This window comes from Tiliqua scincoides, chromosome 2 (genome assembly GCF_035046505.1).
Source record: "Tiliqua scincoides isolate rTilSci1 chromosome 2, rTilSci1.hap2, whole genome shotgun sequence".
In the NCBI taxonomy this organism is placed as follows: Eukaryota; Metazoa; Chordata; class Lepidosauria; order Squamata; family Scincidae; genus Tiliqua; species Tiliqua scincoides.
The window spans coordinates 161,974,342-161,997,023 of NC_089822.1; the positions used below are offsets into that span (position 1 = coordinate 161,974,342).

General features: G+C 41.4%; 1 protein-coding gene across 2 annotated transcripts in view; it reads left to right on the forward strand.

Annotated features, from left to right (window-relative positions):
- Positions 1–22,682, forward strand: part of TBCD (tubulin folding cofactor D) — a 166,445-nt gene that overhangs the window by 96,583 nt on the left and 47,180 nt on the right. For both annotated transcript variants that reach the window (XM_066618583.1, XM_066618584.1), the window contains exons 18-22: positions 11,343–11,428; positions 17,253–17,333; positions 18,041–18,114; positions 19,180–19,297; positions 21,925–21,985. In XM_066618583.1, coding sequence (XP_066474680.1) covers positions 11,343–11,428; positions 17,253–17,333; positions 18,041–18,114; positions 19,180–19,297; positions 21,925–21,985 — 420 coding nt within the window. The remainder of the gene's footprint in view (positions 1–11,342; positions 11,429–17,252; positions 17,334–18,040; positions 18,115–19,179; positions 19,298–21,924; positions 21,986–22,682) is intronic.

The window sequence follows — 22,682 nt, forward strand, 5'->3', positions numbered from 1 at the left end:
AAATTATTTTAAAATGCTCATAGTGAAGCTCCTTGTGTACCTATTAAAAATGTAATTATGATTTTTACATAATTATGTGAAAGAGCCTTCAGCCTCTTAAAAGGCAGTACAGCTAGTCCTCACTTAAAGTTGTCAATAGGTTCTAGTAAATGGCAAGTTTAAGCGAAGCAACTTATAACGAAACCAATTTTACCTTAGGCTAATTGATATACATAAAGAAGAGTTCCTGCACATTTCTGGTCACAAAATCACTTCTAATTAAAGACCCAAAGCACTGCTAATATTAAACAACGAAATAAATGTGAGCTTTCCAGGCTGGAGAAAACCCATATGGACATGGGGAGAACACGCAATCTCCGCATAGGCAGTGGCCCTGACCAGGAATCAATTTTTTAAAATCAACTTTATAACAAAATGACTTTAAGTTAGGACTTGCTGTATACCAAATAACTTGATCCTTTAAATGAGTGCAGTACTAAAGCTAACTAAGCTTTAACTAAGTTGAAATCAGCTGTTAATGGATTTTGTCTAGAACTGTGTATAGAAAATTATTCCTGCAGAGCAACTTCCCCTTATTGCTACTGTTGCACTAGGCCTCTGGTTAATGTAACTATCAATGTCATCAAGGTGTGTTTTGAGGGTATGTGGGCAACTTCCTTGGAGAAGAAAAATACTTTTTCCTAATTCAAAAGAGCAGGAGGAACCTCCCTGGTCTCATACAAATCAATAGTTGTGAAAATTAGTAGACCACAATGCAAGCCTCCTCTGTTCCAATTAGTGTCATTCTTAAGAGAGCCTGGAAAATAAAATGTTCTTGGATGTGGTGGAGAAAGGGAGTGTGTATCCTAATGAATTTTTTATTTTTTAATAAAAATACTATTGAAATAGTGAGTAGTTATATGAAAGTAGATTGCAACATTTTCTTTCTTAGGACTTAAGTCATTCCATGTCAAGTGGTCTAGAGCTCCCTGTGCGACCATGACAGATTTTAATGAAATTTTGTTTGTTGAGTCCCACATGTCTCAAACGAACTTTGGTAAAGTTTTAGGTTTGCCGGTGGAATATTTGTGGAGATATAGTCATTTGTGTGACCTCATACTGCAACCATGTTTAGTACGATCGTGAGATTTTGACAACTTTGAGACAATATCTCCCTTGCTATTATTTCAAAACAAATGAAACCTTATACTATATTAGCTTATATTACCTTATACAACTTTTTGCGCTCTATTTAATGAAACTAATAATTTTTGTTGAGCTTGTCCAAAGTGGTTAAATTGCAGCAAAGTTGGCTGAAAAAAACCAGTTTTCCAAAAAAATCCAAAGTTTAATGTTGAATAGCTCCAGCAATAATTAAGTAATAATTTTGAAATTTAGTGCATAATATCCCCATATAACTTTGTTTTCAAATATGTAATTTCAACCTCCTAGCTCTTTCCATTTGTTTATAAATTAAGTGTAAAGTTGATGAATTTTGTAAAAAGGCCAAAAATAGGGTATTTTCAACCTGCTTTTACAAAAAAGTACCTTCTAGAAACACTTTTAAACTAATCTCATTAGGAAGAGCATGTTTCAAACCCCTTAGAAAAGTGGGTTTGATTTTCTAATGCAGGCAAACAGTGCCTGAAACAGAGGAACAAAGTTGGTAGATGTTGCTATAGCAAATTCTTCTTTGAGCACAAAAGGTGGTGGTTTGCTACCAAACATGCAAGGGACCATCTTTTTAAAGACGTTCCTCCCTCCAAGCTGATGAATGTATTGAGCCCTATGGAAGGAAAAACTAAGCGTTTACTTACAAGTAAGCAACTGTGTCTTACCTCATGGTCAGGTCAGGCAAAGGGGAATGGGTGACTACCAAAATGGTCCCAATCTGATGGAACTGGAGCTCAACAAATGCTCCAGAAGGCAGCCCCCTACCCCCAAAGAATAAAACAGAGGATTCAGCTGGTAAGGTGAATGTTTTCTATCTTAAACTTGTAAAGCCAGGTGGGTCCTGATAGTGATATGCTTGAAATATAAGAACTTAAATTGAACTGGGCATTGGGTAGGGCTGAAAATCTCACTGATTTTTTTGTGAGGGAGTGTTATTGCAGGCAGGCTACAGAGAAAATTCACTTGATGGATCAGGGCTGGCTTCCCCTTATTTAATTATTTGTTTTTCTTTAATTTAATTATTTATAATTATTTATTTTAATTTGCTTAATAATTTCACTTCCAGTCATGACATCACTTGAAAAATTAATTAATTATGTTGTATGGGGTAACAAAAATTTATGGGCCCCAGGTGTCAAATGACCTAGCTACACCACTGGTGCTATGTATATACTTTTAACAATGCTAGAAAATGGGACTTACTCCTTGGTAAGTGTGGGTACGATTCCAGTCTAGGATTGTTAAAAACTTTTCCTGCTTGGTGATGTCACTTCCGGTCACAACATCACTTCTGGTGGGTCCTGACAGATTTCTCATTCTAAATAGTGGGTCCTGGTGCTAAATGTGTGAGAACCACCGGTTTAAGGTGATCCTACTATCATTTCTTGTCAGCAAGTATTATTAACAGTATTTATTAGCCTGTAGCTGTGACAAACCTCTTAATGTGGATACGTTGATAATGTAATGTACCCCTTAATGTTCATCCTTCCCCCCCTTCCACTAGCTCCCTTGTGTCTGTCTCAATTGTAAGCCCTTGGAGTTGGACTTGGTTTTTTCTCTCTGTCTGAGTCACTGTGTACGTTGGTGTTGCTATATAACATATTAATTATAATATGGAAACATCTTCTTCCAGAGCTGAATCTCTGTTTTCCCTTATCCTTTTAAGATTACAGAAAAATGTTTTTTATTCTTACAGGGTAATGACCCTTGGCATTTTTTAAAAGTTCTTTTTCTCTGCTGTTCTTGTTTGGGCATCTGAAATAGTTTAAATGTGATTTTATTTTTGTTATACAAACTGTCTTTCAGACTGTGTAAAATGTTCATTAAAAGAATAAGAAACTGGTCTCTGCACCGTAAGCTTAACCCATCTTAAATAGTATCAAAATGATGATGTATCATCATCATCTAACTTTCCATCCAACATCTGTGAACTTAGCGGCAGGCTAAACCTACATTTTTTATAAACACAATTGCTTGTTATTGCTTTTTACATAGCCTTTGATTTTTGTTTAATCTAATAGCACCTGAAGATCTACACTGTGACTTGTAAAAGCCATGAATGTGTCTATGATTTGCAAATCCTATATCCTTTTATTGGTTCTGTGGTAGAGAAGTACATTAAATCTATGTAAACCACCTTGAATAAAGTAGGAGGAGCAATGCAATGACCAGAAAGGCCGTATGTAAATACTGGTGGTGGTGATGGTATTATTAAATATAATATTTTATTATTAAATAATAAAAATAATTATAATCTGGGGGGGGGAGGGAACCCATACTTATCCTATTCATGCTCAAATCCACATGTATGTGATACTTCCAACTAAAGATATGTTCTGAAGTATGTTATGTTGCCTACAAATTCTTTGTAATTACTATTCAAGTATGACAATACAGCAAGGGTAAAATGGAGTTATTCCTGTTTTTGAAATCTTGTCTGTACTGTAATAGCTCCAGGGCATGTTTCCTGAAAGTAGAGCACTCCATGAAACAGCTCTGTGGGAGACATTGTTGCCCATGAGGCAGGAATATGATGCTGATTGGCCTTGTGTTATCCAGAATACACTACTCTCATTGGCTACAGTAGCTGTCAGTCACTCCCAGGATGAAGAACACTGTAGTGAAACAACCTATGAGGTATTACTGTACTTGCTGCAGTTGTGTGTTCACTGGAACATTCTGGGCAGTCAGAGAGGCTATTTTCTTACTAATAACATAGAAAGCAATTTATGGGTACACTAGACAGTCTGAATCTTAATAAAACTACATGATGTTCTTAAATGCTCTGATATGCGAAAAAGAAACTGTACAGGCATTCATTATTTCTCATCATTTGGAACATATGTGCACCTAATGAACAAACACAGTATCAGAATTTCAAAATTATTCAAAATTAGGAATTTTCAAACTGGCAAGCATGCTTATCAAGCACCCCATATACTTGCTTATTGGATCTTTCCCTGCAAATTGTTCACAATTGTTGCTGTTCCCAGTGGTTGCTTTGAGGGATAAACCTGACATTGTAGAGGCTGAATCCATGATGACAATGAAGTGTTTGCCCCAAAGAGCAAGAAATATGCAGTACATATCTTCCTTTTATTAGATAATCTATTGGTGGAAAACAGACAGACAATCAGGATTCTCTAAACTTTTGGCCAGAGGGTTTTATCAAATATCTAGCATGGTATTGAGGGCCAGAAAAAAAATTAAAATATAAAATTTAAACAAATGCATTAGAGATGGAACTTGAATGAATGGGCTCAGATTTCCAGAATTTCTCCAAGCAGCAACACACACCGCAGAAATAAAGCTCACTCTCAAATGGACTCCCATTCAGACCCAGCACATCACTGGAAACCCCCAGAATGTGTTCTGAGGGCTGGGGAAGCCTCCCTGACCATCAGACAGCCTTCTAAGACCTTCAGAGGACACAAAAAGATATTTCTGGTTTTTCAGGAAATTAGAGCATATGTTCAAAATTTTGAAGAGAAGATAGAGAGCAGTAGTGTTGAAAACCACTTCTTTTTGAAGAATGATTTAGATGTCCTTGTAAATTAATAACTAGCAATAATTAGTGCAATCCTATGCAGTGCAGTAGGATTGCAGTGCAATAATGCACTTCAGTCCTATCTATGCTTGCTTGAAAGTAAGTTCTGTTCTTCATAGGAGTACCATTTTTTTTTTTACTAATCCCTTGTACTATTGTAATGTGTTATTAGTGCCCCACCTCCATAATTAAGTATGAGAATTTGAAATGTTTTTGTGTTCTCCTCTTCCTCTTGGGCACCTGTTCCTCTGTGAATCATTTATTTAACATAAGAGTTTAGCCTTTCAGCATACAAGTACTGAGGTGCCTACGGTTGTTTTAATTAAAAATAAACCCAAACTCATCCCCAAAAGCATAGTCCCAGCATGACAACTTTTGAAATTTAATTCCTTAGTATTCTGTCAGTTTCATCACTCCACATCTGAAAGCTTATTGAACCTCTTTATTAAAAAAAAAATTGTCTCAATACTTACAAAAATAAAAAATACAGCAAACTAATGCAAGTGATTTTGTCTGCATATTTTTGTTATGGTAAATTTTAAATGTGTTTGACTAGTAATGAAATTGTTTAGTGAGACTAACTTGCAGTTCAGATTTCTGTGTGTGGATGCAAAAGGATAAGTAGGATCCTCTTTAAATATGCTTTCTGTGTGAGTTGAGTATGCAGTGATCTTTTTCTCCTGTGTTCAAGAGAGCAGTTGTGAGACTAGGGCAAGATGCTTCATTTTTGGAGACTAAACATAGCCTACATAATTGCTCAAGAGGAATGTGGTATTCCTAGGAGTGGAACTCCTCTGCAACAATATCCGTGACATATTTTGAGGTATCCCAGTAATGTGTTTCCTAGAAGGGGTGTCATTTATAAGGCCATACCAGTGAATTTGTTCAACTTGATTTATGACTGTGGAGTTTTGTTCAGGCTGTCCATAATAGGGTATGGAAGTGTTGCTAACCAGCCAAGATAAGTTAACTAGAGCTAATATGTTGAGTACTAACAGCCATTCCATTATTCTTTGGTTTTGTTGGAAAGAAATTTGACAACCAAGAAGTTTGCAAAGAGAACATATGGGTTGAAGCAAAATTCATGATTTGATATCCTGTACCTCTTCTGACTAGCCACCTTTGACCCCAGGTTTGACTCTTGTTTTTTCCCCTAGTACTTGTTCGTGCTTGGTACATTCAGTTCTTGCTGCCTTAGGGTTTTGCCAACTTTTGCATTTAATATCAATTGACTCCCACTGGGTCTGAAACTCAAACCACTCCCTTAAGTGTCTCTGCACCCTGGGGTGGCTTTTACCACACCCTCCATTGACGGTTTCCTACTGAGGTAGCAAAACAGTCTGGTTCACCTGGTGAATGTGCTTGTGCTGGTTGTGACACCACGTTGTGAGGAAATGTTGCTTAAGCATGCAGTTTAGCATAGCCCTTCATTCTCCCAACATAAACTCTGGCATTTCTTTTTTCCAGCTAAGTGGCTTAACCCATTTGGTCCGTATTGGCAGATCTTCCCTTTTGTTTGTTGTACTTAAACATGTGCCGTCCCATCTAGATACCATTTGCAGCCACGTTGTATGTTGGAAGTGGTAGATAGTGGAATCTTGTATATCATGTCCTCTTTACATGTACCCTGGGTTTCTTCTTTTTTAAAAAAATTATTACAACCAAATAAAAATGTTTCCTTGTCGCTTAAAAAAAGGTTTTTTTGTCTTTTCCTTGAAAGCTGTAGTGAAGAAAACTTTTGAATTGGAGGGGAGAAAGAAGTGAGGGCACTCTGTGAGGTCTGTCCCAATAGAACTCTGGCAAAGGTGTAGAACATTCAGATTTGTGTTGTCACTCCAGATATTTTAGCAATCACAAAACTGCTTGTCTCATCATTTAGCACTGGCTAAACAACCTGTTCTGACTTCATTGTATTTCAAGTGAGTGGTTTTCTCAGCTCCTATATGTGCAGCTCTGCTTTGGTTTATATGTGTATAATCCTCTCTGCAGACACTTCTCTGTTGTGGACATGTTTACAGTACTAATTGTCTATACTCGATTGCACAGTTGTGTTATATTGTGCTTATTGTGGTGAATCCTCTTCCCAGAAATGACAGCCTGGGAGGAAGAGGAGGAGGGAGGGGGAAAGGAGCAGTCATTTGTGAATGAGTTGGAGGTTGAAAAAGAGGAACAATTAGTTTGAAGTATTTGCATGAGCACATGAAAACAGAAGAAGCCGTTGGTTGCAAAGGACTAGTTGGAGAGAAAGCACTTTATTATTAACAGGGTACAAGGGTACCCTTCAAGCATTTTACCCTTTTATTTAAGTCTGCAAAGAGATGGAGTAAGTAACCAGAGAGCATATGTGTCCATACCTATGTTATCTATCTTTGAAGTCAAAGTCACTCAGGGCGCAATCCTAACCAACTTTCCAGCACTGGCATAGCTGTGCCAGTGGGGCATGTGCTGAATCCTGCAGTTGGGGGGCAGTCACGAGGGCAATGTGTGTTCCCTTACCTCGGAGTTGCATTGCCCTTATGTCAGTGCTGGAAATTTGGTTAGGATTTTCGCCACAGATTAACAAAAATGCAAGGAATAGTAGTTTCTTTCGTTGTTATCTAACGACATTTAGTAACCACTGCCATGAGATACTTTTCATTTCTCTTGACTCTTCTTCTGTGCGATCTTGCTTGGGGGAGTGCTCTGGGAAAATATGACCACAGTGTCTAAAGGTGGCGTAATGTCTCTTGTAGCAGGAATGGTTTATTTTTCCATAATAAGATCATGAAGCAAATCAATGTCAGCTAATCAGAATGTCAGCTATCTGACCTACATATCAACCATTAGGAGTGACACAGTGAATTTTCAAGCAATGATTACATACGCCAAGGTGTGTTAGAAGATTGAGGGTTGAAAACCAAATGTTTCATCCTGAGAACAATAATCATCCACATGACTCCTGCAAGGAAAAGGCTGATTGCAGCTCTAAAATGCTAGATGTTTGCTGCTTTGAACAAAGGGAGGGACTGCAGCTTAGTGGTGGAGCATAGGGCAGAGAGATATTTTTGTCTGAAACCCTGCAGACTGGCTGCCATTCAGTGTCAGCAGTACTGAACTAGATGGACCAGTGGTCTGACTTGGTATAAGGCAGGTTCGATTTTTTTTCTAAGCCTTTAATAAGGTAGGGATGGGAACCAAAACTATAGATTTGAACTCAAAGTTTCTGGTTTTCCTTATATGTTGCATTGAGTATTGAGGTGTTCTTGCACACACAGCCTTAATTAATGTTCATTTGCACATATCTCCTTGTTTATATGATCATGTATATCCTGTACTGTGTGTGATATGACATTCATGAAATTTAAACATTTTTATACACATTTTAAAATATTCTTAATTATTTTCAAAGTGAGAGCTGGTGTTGGATAATTAAGTCAAGTATGTGGTCACGTGGAGGCAAAGGACAAATCAAATTAAAGACAGATCTCATAGCTTCTGGGGAAAATAATAAAACCAAAACCAAAGCAACTAGGGTTCAGGTGAAAATGTTAATGGGAATGTTTGCAGAGAACAGAGGAAGCGGTCCTGACACAAATGGTTAACTGTATGGCTGAGTAGTGTGAATAGGTATGCCTAAAAGTGAACATGAGTCTTGCTATCTCAGACCAAAGGCCCATCTAGTTAAGCATCCTGTTTCTCACAGCAGCCAATCACATGCTTCTGAGAAGCCCTCAAGCAAGGGATAAAGGTATTTCTCTATCCTGTTGTTGTTCCCCACAACTGGTATTCAGAGGCATATTGTCTCTGAAACTAGACACACATAAATTTAGCATTACAAGTAGCCTGTGTTAGTCTTAGAGCTCAATCCCAAACAACTTTCTGGCACTGGCATAGCTGTGCCAGTGGGGCATGTGCTGCATCCTGCAGTTGGGGGGCAGTCATGGTGGCCTTCTCAAGGTAAGGCAATGTTTGTTTCCTTACCTCAGAGGTTCATTGCCCTTGCGTTGGTCCTGGAAAGTTGGTTAGGATTGCGCCCTTTTTCTCCTTGAATTTGTCTAATCCCCTTTTAAAAGTCATCTAAGCTAGTGACCATCACCATATATTGTGGTAGCAAATTCTATAAATTATTTATGTGCTATGTGAAGAAGTACTTTCTCTTACATTTGATTTCATTGAATGGCCACTTTGAGACAGGGAAAAAGTCTTTTCTCTATTCACTTTCTCTGCATCATGCAGCATTTTGTAAGTCTCAATCATGTCCCTCCACTCTGTAGCATTTACTCATAAGGAAAATACGCTAGTGCCATAATCATTTTGGTTGCCTTCCCAACTGTACAGTATCCTTTTTGAGATGTGGTGACTGTAGTATTCCAATTGTAACTGCACCATAGATTTGTATAGGGGCACAATGTACAATATTAGTAGCATTATTTTCGGTTGCTTTCTTAATTACCTCTAGAATGGCATTTGCCTTTTTCTCAGCAAATTTCAACAAGGATAATTAAGAAAAGAACTGCATATAAAGTAAATTGTACATGAATGGTATGAGTGAGTAGAAGAACCAACTACATATGTGGGAAAGTAGAATATAAATGGGACATATAAGTAGTGTAAATGAAGGAGCAGTACTCCAGTAAAGAATTACAATGCTGTCTACATAACAAAAGTGTAAGAGAAGTATTTAAAATATTAATTGCATTTTTAAGCCTGCTATCTTAAACCCAGGGAGTAAATTTCATTGAATTTCTGAGTAATTAGGCATACAGTTGTGCTGCTGCCTTTTAATTAATAGTGAAATGTCTATCATGAGAATCTGTGTGTAGGGCCTGTATAGTTGCAGAGGTCCAAGCTGAGAGCCACTACATCATGTTTCTTTTTGCATTCTGCGCACAAAGATGTATTGCATCCCCACTAACATCACCAGAACGATATTTTTCCAATATGAGTGAATGGCAGACACTTGTGAGAAGGCAAAAGGGTAGACTTAGAAAAAGCTATACTTGTTTGGTGACTTCAGTGTCTGGAATGAAAATTTTTCCCATCTCAGCTGTGCCCAGTTTGCTGCTTATTTGATTGCTTTTGTTTTTAAGGCTTCACATGTATCCCTAAAGCACTTTACTATGCATGTAAAGGATATACTAATTCAACTGTACATGTAGAGAGTGTGCAGCCCCATGCAATGTTCCAGATGCTGCTCTGAAGGATTCTCCAAAGACAGTGGAGGGACTGTGAAAAACTCTAGTGTGTGCAGTGTGATTTTTCTTTCTTAACCTCTGTCCATAGAGCTCAATAGGAGCTGCTGAGAGTCGTAACCAGATACTATCTGCATATCTTTCCCTTTGGGTTTATTCTCTTTTTGTGGTGCTAAAGTGTGATGCAACCTTGGGAACTAGTGGTTTTTTGTTGTTGTTTTTAATTCTCACATACACACACACCACTTTGTACTATATTTTAAAAAAAGGTTTGCAGTCAGTTCTCATTATCCGCTAAGGGTTGGTTGGCAACCTTCAGTCTCGAAAGACTATGGTATAAGCCTACAGCACCTGGTATTCCCAGGTGGTCTCCCATCCAAGTACTAACCAGGCCTGGCCCTGCTTAGCTTCTGAGATCAGACGAGATCAGGCACGTGCAACTGGGAGGCAGAGGTTCCTCCAAACCCTAGTGCAGCGGTTTTCAAACTCTCAGGGAATTTGAAAACTGCTCTATGTCCTTGCGGGGAGAATGCAGCTCAGGAGGCTACAGGGGCTTGGCTGGACTTACCAGAGCCTCCTGCAGCCTCCCAGGGATGTGGGGAATCCTGCACGACCATCCGCAGGGCCCCCCCAAGCTGAACAAGTGGAGCGATCATGCTCCCCACCCCTTAAGGGGGCAGAGGCCCCTCCTCACTGCCCCAACCCCTTAAGGGGGCAGAGGCCAGGCTGGGGCATCACGACATCCCAGTTTGAAAACCCCTGCCCTAGTGGGTAGTGAATTTGCCAGTAATGAACCCTGGATCTTGTGGGATCAATGGGGTTAGGTACAAGGGGTACTCGAGGGAGGGGGAAGAGACACTGTCCCTGCCATTCTTGAAGAATTTAGCAGAAACACTCAGGAAACCAGCAGAGTGCAGCAAGAAGTGCCAAATTTCTCAGAATGCTGCAGAGACCTTCCAGAGGTTGCAGGGACCTTCAGAATGGCAACCAGCATATACCTCTTTAAAATGACTGGCAGAAGCTTCTGCTGGTTATTTTAAAGGGGTTCATATTGGTCACAGGCACCATTCAGAAGGTTCCTGCAGCCTCTAGTAAGGTCTCTGCATTGTGGATAATGATAACAGAGGCGCGGATAACGAAAGTAGCAATTCTGCCCCTCGAAGATAAGTGAAATCTCAGAGAACTGACTGAATACAACACTTTTCCCAGTGCTCCAAGTGATGTACAGTGTTTGTGTATGTGTCAATTCTTTAATAATTCTTTACCATCTCTCTTTTTTCTTTGTACTCATAGTTTATTAAGTAGAGTATTTTTTTTTAATCTAAGAAATCAGGAATTCATTTTAATACTTTCATTTCCAGATGCAGTGATTCTACTTGGTATGATGCTCTGTATATCTTCTCAACTCATATTTGTTATGTGTCTTCAGTTATGAATGATTTACACTTAGTTTTCTCTCCTTACTTTGATAGGGTACTTTCCCACATGGAATTGACATTTTGACTGCAGCTGATTATTTTGCTGTTGGAAGTAGAGCTAATTGTTACCTCAATATAAGGTGGGGTGTTTTTTTTTTTCTTTGAAATTTAAACCTGTTGTATCTGAATTCTAAGAAACACATGAATAATTTGAATTTTTATAAAAGCTTTTCTAGTTTCTTTTGATAGTTTGAGAAAAATGTGAACAGGACACTTCTGCAACGTTGTTTATGGGGAAGTAAGAACAAAGTCCCAGTATTCTCACATGTTCGAAAATGTTAACTGGAAGCGTATAATTCAGTCCAAAGTTCAGTTTAAATCATTGAACCTCCTGGAGCTAATGCACACCTGTTCAACCACGTAAGTGTGTTCATTGGTGAAATAATGTAATCACTGATTATAAAAAGGAAAACAGGATTTAACATGGGTTAATCTGAGTAGTCCTATAGTTGGAGATACCTCTGTAAACAATCTCTTTGAAACATGGTACATTAGGTTCTTGCCTCACAACCTATAAAGCCATTCTACATGTTAAGCATAAATTAAATTATAGAATTCTCATCTGTACTGCTGCAAGTGTTGAAGGAATCATTTATAGTGCTCCCTTAAATAAATATAATTTCATGCCTGCAGTAGATTAGCACATCAGAGGGATTTAACATCTTTCTTAATTGTGTTATTTTACTGCATGCAGGGAGTAGTTGCTGCTTTTTATCATGAGGTAGAATTTTAAAAAATCCTCTCTCTTCCAGTCCATTGTAGTATAGCTCAGAATTTTACCACCTCATTCTGTGATGTGTAGGTCAGCTCTAAGTCCAAATGTGTTTTTGTGCATCAGCTTGAAGAATATCCTGGGACACCATAAAAACTAAAAAAATTAACTTTAGCATAAGCTTTCATGATTCACTGTTCACTTCATCAACTTCATGAAGTGAAATCTTCAGCAAGCAAGAGAGTGTGTATACATATATACCAATATAGATATACACACATAGATATAGTAACAATGGGTATTGTTGTTTCACTCTGCTACCTTATAAAAGCTACACTAGAATTTTGTTTGTGTGTATACCTCTGCCTGCCTGCCTGCCTAGGATTTCATGCATCTGATGAAGCTTATGCTGCAATAAATAGTCTTTATGTCATCACAGGACTCTTCATTGTTCTTGCTTCTACAGACTAACCTTCTACTTCCTCTGGAATTTAAAATCTAATAGTACAAATAGTACGTTCACTGAATGCAAGTCAAGTAACTGTGAACCAAATGGATATTTGTTGGAGTTTTGTAGGCCTTGAAGACAGTAACAGGTTTAGGGATATGTCATGTGAGAATACTTCCTTTGTTTTTGTTCCTAAATTATCTTATTTTTGATGGTCCCTTTCATCCTTAAACTGTTCATCCTACACACCTCCATTATGCTCCACCCTGCCTTTGCTCTTTGCTTTCCATTGTACACACCTTCCTCCTACATACAACCAGTTTCCCAACTCCCTTTTCTGTTGCTTAACAAAAACGAGGAAATCTGATGGGTCAGGGAGGCCCTTTTCTAAGATCCTGAGATATTTTCCTGATTCCTCTCAGGATTCCTCTCAGGATTTCTCCTGAGATGCCAGAGGAGATGGCCATAGCTGAAGTACTGGGAGTTTGACCTGGGCTGAAGTGCAAATGGAAAGGCTAATAGGACTTGGGTTGTAAGCGTTTTTTTCATGGACGATACAGATGACAGAGGGAAATTGCTTCCTGTGATAGTGTTAGTTGGCTGTATTCAGTTATTTGCATGTGTTCCACACATTCTTGCCCCTGAGATAACTCTGGCATGGTGGCTTTGGATAATCTGTCTGATACAGATTTATCTCACAAAGTGGTTAGGTTACAGTAAGCTCTGCTGCAGTGCAGGAGGTTGGACTGATGGTTTTTTTAATGTTTACTAGCCTTACAGTATTGATTATTTTTGCTCTCTCCATGTAATGCTCTTCCACTAAAGACAGTGGAATAATTCAGTTTATTATATCAGCAGAGAGAATAGGGAAAGGCTTTTTTTCTTCTCTTTACTTCTCTCCTTCTGAGGGTCTGCTCTTCAGTATTAATTTTTTTCGTTACTTTCTCCTACCATGATAAGATTAGTTAGATGCCTACATTAAAGAGTTATACTGTGATGTTTGATATACATACACTTTTTGTTTGTTTGCCATTTCATCCCATTAATTCAAAGATGCTTAAGAACATAAGAACATAAGAACATAAGAACAGCCCCACTGGATCAGGCCATAGGCCCATCTAGTCCAGCTTCCTGTATCTCACAGCGGCCCACCAAATGCCCCAGGGAGCACACCAGATAACAAGAGACCTCATCCTGGTGCCCTCCATCTTAAACCTGCCTCCTGCTTAAACCATCACACTGTTCTGAAAGCTAATGCTGTAATTAATTGGCACATTATTTACAGATCTAGAAGATTCAAAACTTTGTAAAAATGGTGACAAAGGAACTAAAATGAAATGCAGTTAAATTTGTGCAGCAAGTATTACCATCATGTCACAGTTAGAAAAAGCTGATCTTCCTTGTTGACTGAAAATCATAGTAAGTTGTTGAGTGCAGCCTCTTTAACATTGCTTGAGACACTAAACCAGGGGTGTCAAAGATAAGGCCCGTGGGCAGGATCCAGCCCGCAGAGCCATTTTGGACGGCCCCCCGGGCTTTGGGGGAGTTTGGGGCTGCCCCACCCCTGCTCACTCCAACCGCCAGCGAAGCTCTGCGGCCAGAGAGAGTTCCAAGGGCTGGAACAGCCGCGTTTGTCGCCCCTGGCCCTTCCTCCAGCTGTGAGCGGGCCACGCACTCAGGTGAGGGCTGGAGCAGCCGTGCACCGCGTCCTTGGTCCTCCCTCCAGGTGTGAGCAGGGCTCGCCTGCAGCCAGAGAGAGTTCCAAGGGCTGGAGTAGCTGTGTGCGGCATCCCTGATCCTTGGTCCTCCCTCTGGGCGCGAGCAGGGATCACCTGCGACCGGAAGGGCGACTGATGGTTGGAGCACCTGCGCGCAGCATCCCCAGCCTTTGGTCCTCCCTCCAGCTGCTGCCAGAGCTCTCCTGGGCTTCGGTTGCGGTCAGAGGGGGCCTGGGAACCGGAGCTGCTGTGCGTGGCTTCCCTGGCCCTGACGAGTGGCAAGTAAGTGGGGGTGGAGGGGGCGACTGGGAGGCTTGGCTGGCTGGCAGGCATGGGGTGTTTTGTGGTAGAATGGGGGATGGGGGGCAACTGGGAGGCTTGGCTGGCTGGCGGGCAGGGGATACTTTGTGGTAGAATGGGGGTGGGGCGGGGGGGCGACTGGAAGGCTTGGCTTCTTGGCCGGCAGGGGATGCTTTGTGGTAGAAGGGGGGTGCGGGACTGGGGGGCAAAGGAGGCTTGACTGGCTGGTGGGCAGGGGATGCTTTGTGTTAGAATGGGGTCTGGGGTGGGGTGAGGTGAGGCAGTGGATGCTTGGTAGAATGGGGTCTGGGGTGGGGGGAGGCAGAGGATGCTTGGTGGTAGAATGGGGTCTGGGGTGGGGTGAGGTGAGGCAGTGGATGCTTGGTAGAATGGGGTCTGGGGTGGGGGGAGGCAGAGGATGCTTGGTGGTAGAATGGGGTCTGGGGTGGGGTGAGGTGAGGCAGTGGATGCTTGGTAGAATGGGGTCTGGGGTGGGGGGAGGTGAGGCAGTGGATGCTTGGTAGAATGGGGTCTGGGGTGGGGGGAGGCAGAGGATGCTTGGTGGTAGAATGGGGTCTGGGGTGGTCTGGGGCAGAGGATGCTTGGTGGCAGAACGGGGTCTGAGGTAGACTGGGGTTGACTGAGGCAGAGGATGCTTGATGACAGAACGGGGTCTAGGGTAGACTGGGGTGGACTGAGGCGTAGGATGCTGGTGGCAGAATGGGGTCTGGGGTGGACTGAGGCGGAGGATGCTTTGTGTTAGAATGGGGTCTGGGGTGGGGGAGGTGGAGGTTGCTTGGTGGTAGAATAGGGTCTAGGGTGGAGTGAGGCAAAGGATACTTGGTGGTAGAATGGGGTCTGGGATGGGTGCAGTAGCAGAGTGAGGGGGAAGCCTCAGCTTTTTAAAAAATAGGAAGTGGTATCACGAATGACATCACTTCCTGTGTTCAGGTCACTTCTGGGTGCCACATTTGGAGTTCGGCCCTCAGCAGGTGCCCTGAATCCAATATGGCCCCCAGGATGAAATGAGTTTGACACCCCTGCACTAAACCATAAAAGAAAGCCATCCTTTCAAATAAAAGCCTGATATTAAACTTTTAACCAAATGGTTAGGTTCTCCTGATTAATAGATGATGGTTATTTTGTCATATCTAAGAGTAACCAGACCATCAGAAGGACAAGAAAGGAAATACAATCCTTCCTAGTGAAAAAGTGTAGCAACTATAGAAACAGTAGCAACTATGGAGTCTGAACATTCAAAGAACTGCAACCATTCTTTTTAAAGACACAATGCTTATACGTAAATGTAAAAATTCACTGTTAAGTTTTTAAGGACATCTGAGATGCAGTTTAAATTTTCAGTTGCTTCTGTTTCACATAAGCTCTTGAAGGTTTCAGCTGCAGTCTCTTTGGTTTGCCATTATAACATATGGTCTCTAGAACTCATTTTTCAATCCTAAACCAAAACTAGTAATTAAAAAGAAATCTTAGAGCCCAATCCTGAGTTTGGCGCTCTGGCTTTCTGTCGCAAAAGTGCGGTAAGGCACATCTGCGAGGCTTACTGCCAGCTAGCGCCCGTGCTAGCCCAGTACTGGCTGGCGCTGGCTAGCACTGGGCAGGTGCCTGTCCTCTGCTGCTTGGCGGTCTCACGGACCACTGAGCCGGGGTGCAGTAAGCAGGGGTAGGGAGGAGGCATTCCAGGGAGGCAGGCAGGCAGGCAGAGTGCAGAGAGAGGGTGGGGAGGAGGCGTGACGGGGAGGTGGAAGGCAGAGAAAGGAGGGGTGGGAGGAGGGAGGGAGGCGGGTCCCGTGGACCTCTGCTCCACTGGATCCAAGGTGTACGTGTGTGGCTCGGCACCCTACACGAACGCCTTTACTTTACCGCCAACCTTTTGGTCGGCAGTAAAGTGAGTAGCCCCACTGCAGGGCTGCTTCCCTTACCCAGGAGAAGGGAATGAAAGTCCCCTTCTCCAGAGGCACCACCTGCGGAAGACTGAAGCGTGCAGGATGTAGCAGCAGCTGTTCTCAGCACCGCTGCAGCTGCGCGCCCTCGGCAGTTCAGGATTGGGCTGTTAGTCTGCAAGCATCCCTTTAATTAAATGTGCTTGTGTTGACACACGTTATGTATGCGTTCCATACACATCTTACTCGTATGCATATCTAACAGTTCGATCCTATCCTTTCTTCCCCCATAACATGCAGCTGCGCCAAAATAGGCTGCACTACATGCTGTCGTGGGGAGGCGGCTATCTAGGGAGAGGTAAGGATAAATATTTTCTCCTACCCCTCCATATGTCCCTAGATCACCAGTGGGTCTCCTTGGATCTACACCAGCTCTTTAACTGGTATAAGTCCAAGGAGACGAAGGGAGTGTCTCAGCAGGCTTCAGAGAGGATAGTATGCAGTGCAAGTTTCTTATAGTGGGTGCCACCCCCTCCCACTTTCAACATGCTCCTCTCCTTCCACCCTGATCTTCCCACCCCCTCGCCCTGTTCTACCCACTCTACTGACTTAACATTGGTGAACCTTTCCTTGCTTCCACCACACACAGTAGAAATACATGGTGTTCTTTCAGAGGTTTGTGCCACAATAGCCAAGGCTTTGGACAATTAATATCTCACTAAATGGTGAAAAGTAACTATAAGTATAAGCAATTGTTAACCATAAAATGACATGAAAGGAAACTTGTTTTTCTGCTAATAGTTTTTGTGCATCTTTCTCACTCAGTGTGTATGTTGCTGGTTTTCCTGAGTATACGCAGCCAATGATTGATCACCTTGTTAACCTGAAGATCAACCACTGGGATGGGTAGGTTTAATCATGTCTGAGTAGACATGGAAACCATAGTTCACTTTTTCATATGTAATGCCAACAAATCACTAACTTCCTATTGTACTAAACCATGATTTTAGTCCCTCCACCAGCTTTATCTGAAGCGTGCACTTTTGGATCTCATCACAGCAGTTGTTGAGTAGCCTGGAAGTTTGCAGTTTTTAATTTAGTAAAATATTTTGAAAGGTCTCTATGGTAGTTGTGTGATTCAATTCACAGAGAACCATTGATTTAACTGACTTTGGAAATAACAGATGTTTTCTGTTTCATTAGAACGTAGTCATGTATGTTTTGCACATGCGTGTTGGTGTAAATGCATTTGGGTTTAACCTACTTTGGACATTATTTTTGGACTACCATTATTTTTTAAAATTTTTGATTCACCGTCTTTCACAGAGTTTCAAGGAACTAAGCAATATGCCCAGCATCTTCAAACTCTGTATAGCATTTAGTGAATAGACATGTCATGAAATTGTCCAGGAGCGCTCTAGCCACCTGGTAGTGGTTTTATAAGGTATAAAATAATTCCGTGCTTCATATGAGTCTCTGTCATTGTATGGATATGTTGTATGACAATTTCTTCATCGTTTTAGCCACTCGTATTTTGAAGAAAGGCAAGAGTTGTCATGTGACATGTCATAGTCCCTTATCTACACTCACACTTCTTTCCACCAATATTACAGAGTTATTCGGGAGTTTTCAACCAAAGCTCTGCATAATCTTACACCGCAGGCTCCTGAATACATGATGAACAAAGGTGAGTTACTAATGAGTTTGTCTTAATATAGTGATTAATGTTGTTTTGAGGCACCCACAACAGTTCAATAAGAATCCACTCTTAAATCTTATGTTGCTAGATAAGGACATAAACAGGCTAGATATTGCCAGCAAATGAGGTAACCAGAGGTTGGTTAATGTGACATTGATATTTGTAACATAGTTTGGTCTTAACATGGTTTTTTAATGTCAGTAGCAAAGCTATAGGGGTGCCCAATCTGAACTGTGACCATAGCAGGAACCTAAGATTAAAGTCTCAGCCTCCTTATACTGTGGTCTTGATATGGATTTAGTGTGGCTGCTATTTATATTTAAAAACAAAAACATCAAACTGTATGATTAACCTTGCACCTAGTTTGTCCCTAGGTGCCTGCAAATCAGAATTACAGTTCTCCAGGGTTAAGTATAAGGGTTAAGTATAAATAAATACAGGCAGGTTCTCAGATCTGCAAATTCAGTTATCCTCGGAAATGCAGATCTGGGGGGCTTTCTCCTACACCCATTAATGTAGTTTAGATCATAACTGGGGCAAAAATGTTCTTCCTTTTACAGGGCACTATAAGCATTCAAGCTTATAGTGATTTGCAGGCAGACTGCCAACAGCCTGAATGCTTGAAAAGACTTGATCAGCATTAACAGGAAGCAGTTAATTCCTGCTTCCTGTTAACGTCTGTCTAGTCTTTTCAAGTATTTAGGGGCCTTGGAGACAGGGTTCCCCCATATCTGCAGTTTCCATATCTGTTTAGAAGTCCTAAACATAACTTATTGCCTCCACTTCATAGCATTCTCCATGTGATATTATGGTGACTGCTATGGAATAAATAGGGGTTGAGAAGTATTACAGATTTCAGCTTTTATGCATCACACTGAAATGAATAATTTGTTGTGACTAACTAAGTTTGTTTGCTCCTTTTTAAAATGGGATTTCTGAAGTGCTGTTCCTCTTTTATTTTTCTCTTCTGGGAAAAATGTCCTGAATAGAAAATGTTTTCTAGACTGTTTAATAATTTGATCTGTAATTTTTTTCATATTTCATTTCTTGCAGTTCTACCAAAACTTCTACCACTGGCAGCGGGCACAGATCTACACACTCGCCATGGAGCAATCTTGGCCTGTGCTGAGATCATCCACTCCTTAAGTAAACTAGCAGAACAAAATAAGAGGTAAAAAGAATAAATATGCAGTGTAGTCTTTTTTGTTTAATCTGTTAAACCATTTCTGTTATATGCAGTAAATCTTATATTTAGAGAGCTAAGACCAGATCCAGATGGGCTTACGCTGACCCTGTGCCAGCGCATAGTGTTGCAAATGTGCTGTAAGGCACGCTTGTGACAGTCTGTGCCAGTTCGGCCCTGGAGCTGGCTCAGTGTGAGCCCAAGCTGAGCCAGCGTCAGACTGTGGACTGCCACCCCGAGCTCTGGGCAATTACCGGGTGGCGAAATGGTAAGTCTGGGCAAGGGGGGAAGAATTCCAGGGCAGAGGGAGGGAGTGGGGCGGAGATGGTGGCAGGCTATGCCACCATATCTTAGTCCCCCTCCCAGTGCAGGTGACCCAACACATGTTTCCTTGAATCTGCGCCTGCTCAATAGTGGGCACAGAACTGAGGAAACCAGTTGGGGCTGCCTTGGAATTACACAGGGTAAGGGATAAGCATAAAGGAGCCATGGGTTGCAGTAGTATCCATTTTGGCACTGCTGCAGCCCTGAGCTTTGGGTAGCATTTGATTGGGCTGTAAACCTTCATGGAAGCTTCATTTCGTATGTTTTTTTTCCACCAGTGTCAAACATATTTTTTATACGCACCTAATCCATTCCTGAAAGCAACCCTTATACTGATAGGATATAGGATAATAACTTCAATTATCACATTAATTTCAGTGGGAGAAAATTATCATTCTAAAGGCATTCCAAGTTCACGTTAAAATTACCCCAAATGCCTAATAGTATAAGGCAGCAGTTCCCAAACTCTACAAGAAAGTAGGGTCTGCTGTAAGTCTTGGTGGGGATGGGGCGAAGGCAGCAACAGGACCTCCACAATTGTGGCGCCGCAGCAAAAGAGGGGTTTCTTTAACATATCCAGGGGGTTGCTCTGCCTCCCTGAAGATGCAGGGAGCCCGCAGCTCCTGCTACAGGCCCCTCCAAATCTCAGAACTGCACCTGAAAACAATCACAACCCACTTCTGGTTTCGTGCCAAACTATGAGCAACTCTCTTACTTTTCATCTCTTTTTCCCATTTTTTCTCATGATTTTTTTCATCTTCTCTTTAGGAGCCATATTAACAGTAGTTTGTAGAAACACAGCACTTAAACAGATACACTGTAAAAGGGAACATGTAATTCATGTATCTTGAAAGTGCGGGGACACACTACCCATCAGGCAGTCATTTCACATAAAGGAGGACACCTTTTGTGGGGCTGTGCTCCATCCTCTAAAGGTCTTGAAGAGCATTTCCTCTTAGGCACAAAGGAGCTCACCCAAGAAAGGGGATGCTCCTGGACCTCTGTCCTACTAAGGGAGAAATCCAAAATTTGATCCAGCTTCCTAGAACTCCTTCTTGGGCATGTGAGGCAAATTCATCCTCTTCTCTGTTTTTGGAACTCAAAGCAGAGGAGAGATGTAACCACTGGGTAAAATGGAAGGTAGACCTTCATGAGGGACTTGGTTTTTTTCCCCTTTTACCATTCCAGGACTTTATATTGAAAATCTTGGTATGGATAAAAAGGGATATGCCGTATGTATAAGTGAAAATCTGGATAGCGAGAGTAATTTATAAAGAGGAACAATGTATCTGTTCCTGTCAGTGTAGCTTGATCACTTCTTTAATTTAATCAAAGCTATGCAAGATTTAGCTGAAAGTGTTGCTTAATAGTTGAGTATGAACTTACATGACTTAACTTCCATTCTGAAATGAGCTGCAACATTCAATTCGGTTTGTTCAACAAAGAGAACATAGTGAATGTGACATACAGTGATGCCTCGCAAGACGAATGCTTCGCGCAACGAAAAACTCGCAAGACGAAAGCGTTTTGCGATTTTTTTGGTGACTTGCAAGACAAATTTTTCTATGGCCGTGCTTCGCAAGACAAATTTTTTTGCATTTTTTTTTGTTTTGGTTTGTTTTAAATCGCACAACCGTTAATACCCAGAATGCATTGAAGTTTTGTGCTTGAAATTTTTGAAATCCTCTGTACAGTATGTATGCCTTTAAAGAGCACTTAATAAACACTTTGTAAACCAAATTTGACTTTGTTCTGACTTTTTTTGCCCATAGGAACGCATTAATTAAATTTCAATGCATTCTTATGGGAAACCGCGCTTCGCTTCACAAGACGAAATTTTCGCAATACGAAACGACTCGCGGAATTAATTTCGTCTTGCGAGGCATCACTGTATTGACATAAATCGATAATTGGATACGCATCATCTCCCCAACTTCAGGATTTGTTAAACCCTATTTCTATTTGATATGAACTTATGAGAAATATTTGGCCTTCTCATGCACCTTGCTATGGAGGTTTCCAGGTCCTACTTTGAAAGTTGGCATTTTTCCAAGTAACAAGTAACTGAACTTTCTGAGAACTGGAAACCAGAAGTATTTCTGTACCTGCTAGTTTAGCAAGTCATTTTCCTAGAATGCATAATAAAGAACCTTGGAGGTCTTTTATCATGCCTTATGCGTGTACCTCAGAAAGGCTATTCAGAAAGGCTATTTCAAAATAGACTTGTAATTGCTTATATGGAATTCAAGCAATGCTATATTAAGGACTTCAAATCATTCTTAACCTTGCAGGTCCATTACATTGTATGTGGATGAGAGAACCATGGAAGGACTCAAGCAGATTCATGTGGAGGTTGGTGCAGATTCTATCTACTTGAAAACCGTCCCTTCTTTTTCCAAATATATGCTTTAAATCAGCATTTGTCCCCTGCTATACCACTTTGCATTGCGCACCTATCAGACGTACCGCTGGAAGTAACTGGTGATGATGTCATCACCAGTTACTTCCAGATTGAGAGGCCAGATGCAACGTGACAAACACCGGTAAGAGGCTTAGGGTGGATGGGAGGGCTTTTATGAGCACACATAAGCTCACATTGGAGCTATGCCCATCTCACCGCTAGTAGGAGGAGCCAAACTTGTTGTATTGTGTTGCTGTTCTTGCTGCCAGGCAGCAGGAGTCCCACAGGTACCACCAGATATCACCTCAAGTATCACCAGTGGTACGAATAACACTACTTTAAATGCAAAACCCTCTTCCAGTGGTTCCCAAACTCTCTGGGAGTTTGGGAACTGAGGTTAGTCTTTGTGGGGGAGAGGTGAAGACAGTGATGCCTTTGCCAGGATTGCACTGCTGCCAGGGGTGAAAGGCAGTTTTATACTTTCAAGGAGCAGTGCCAGCCTCCTGGGGGGTGCGGAGAGCCCGTGGATGCCTCCACAGGACTCCCCAAATCTCAGTGTCTAAAAATAGTTATCACGACCCACTTCCGGTTTTGCGATTGCCATTTCTAGACATTCTGAGGCTTAGAAAGCTCTGCAGATTTGTCCAC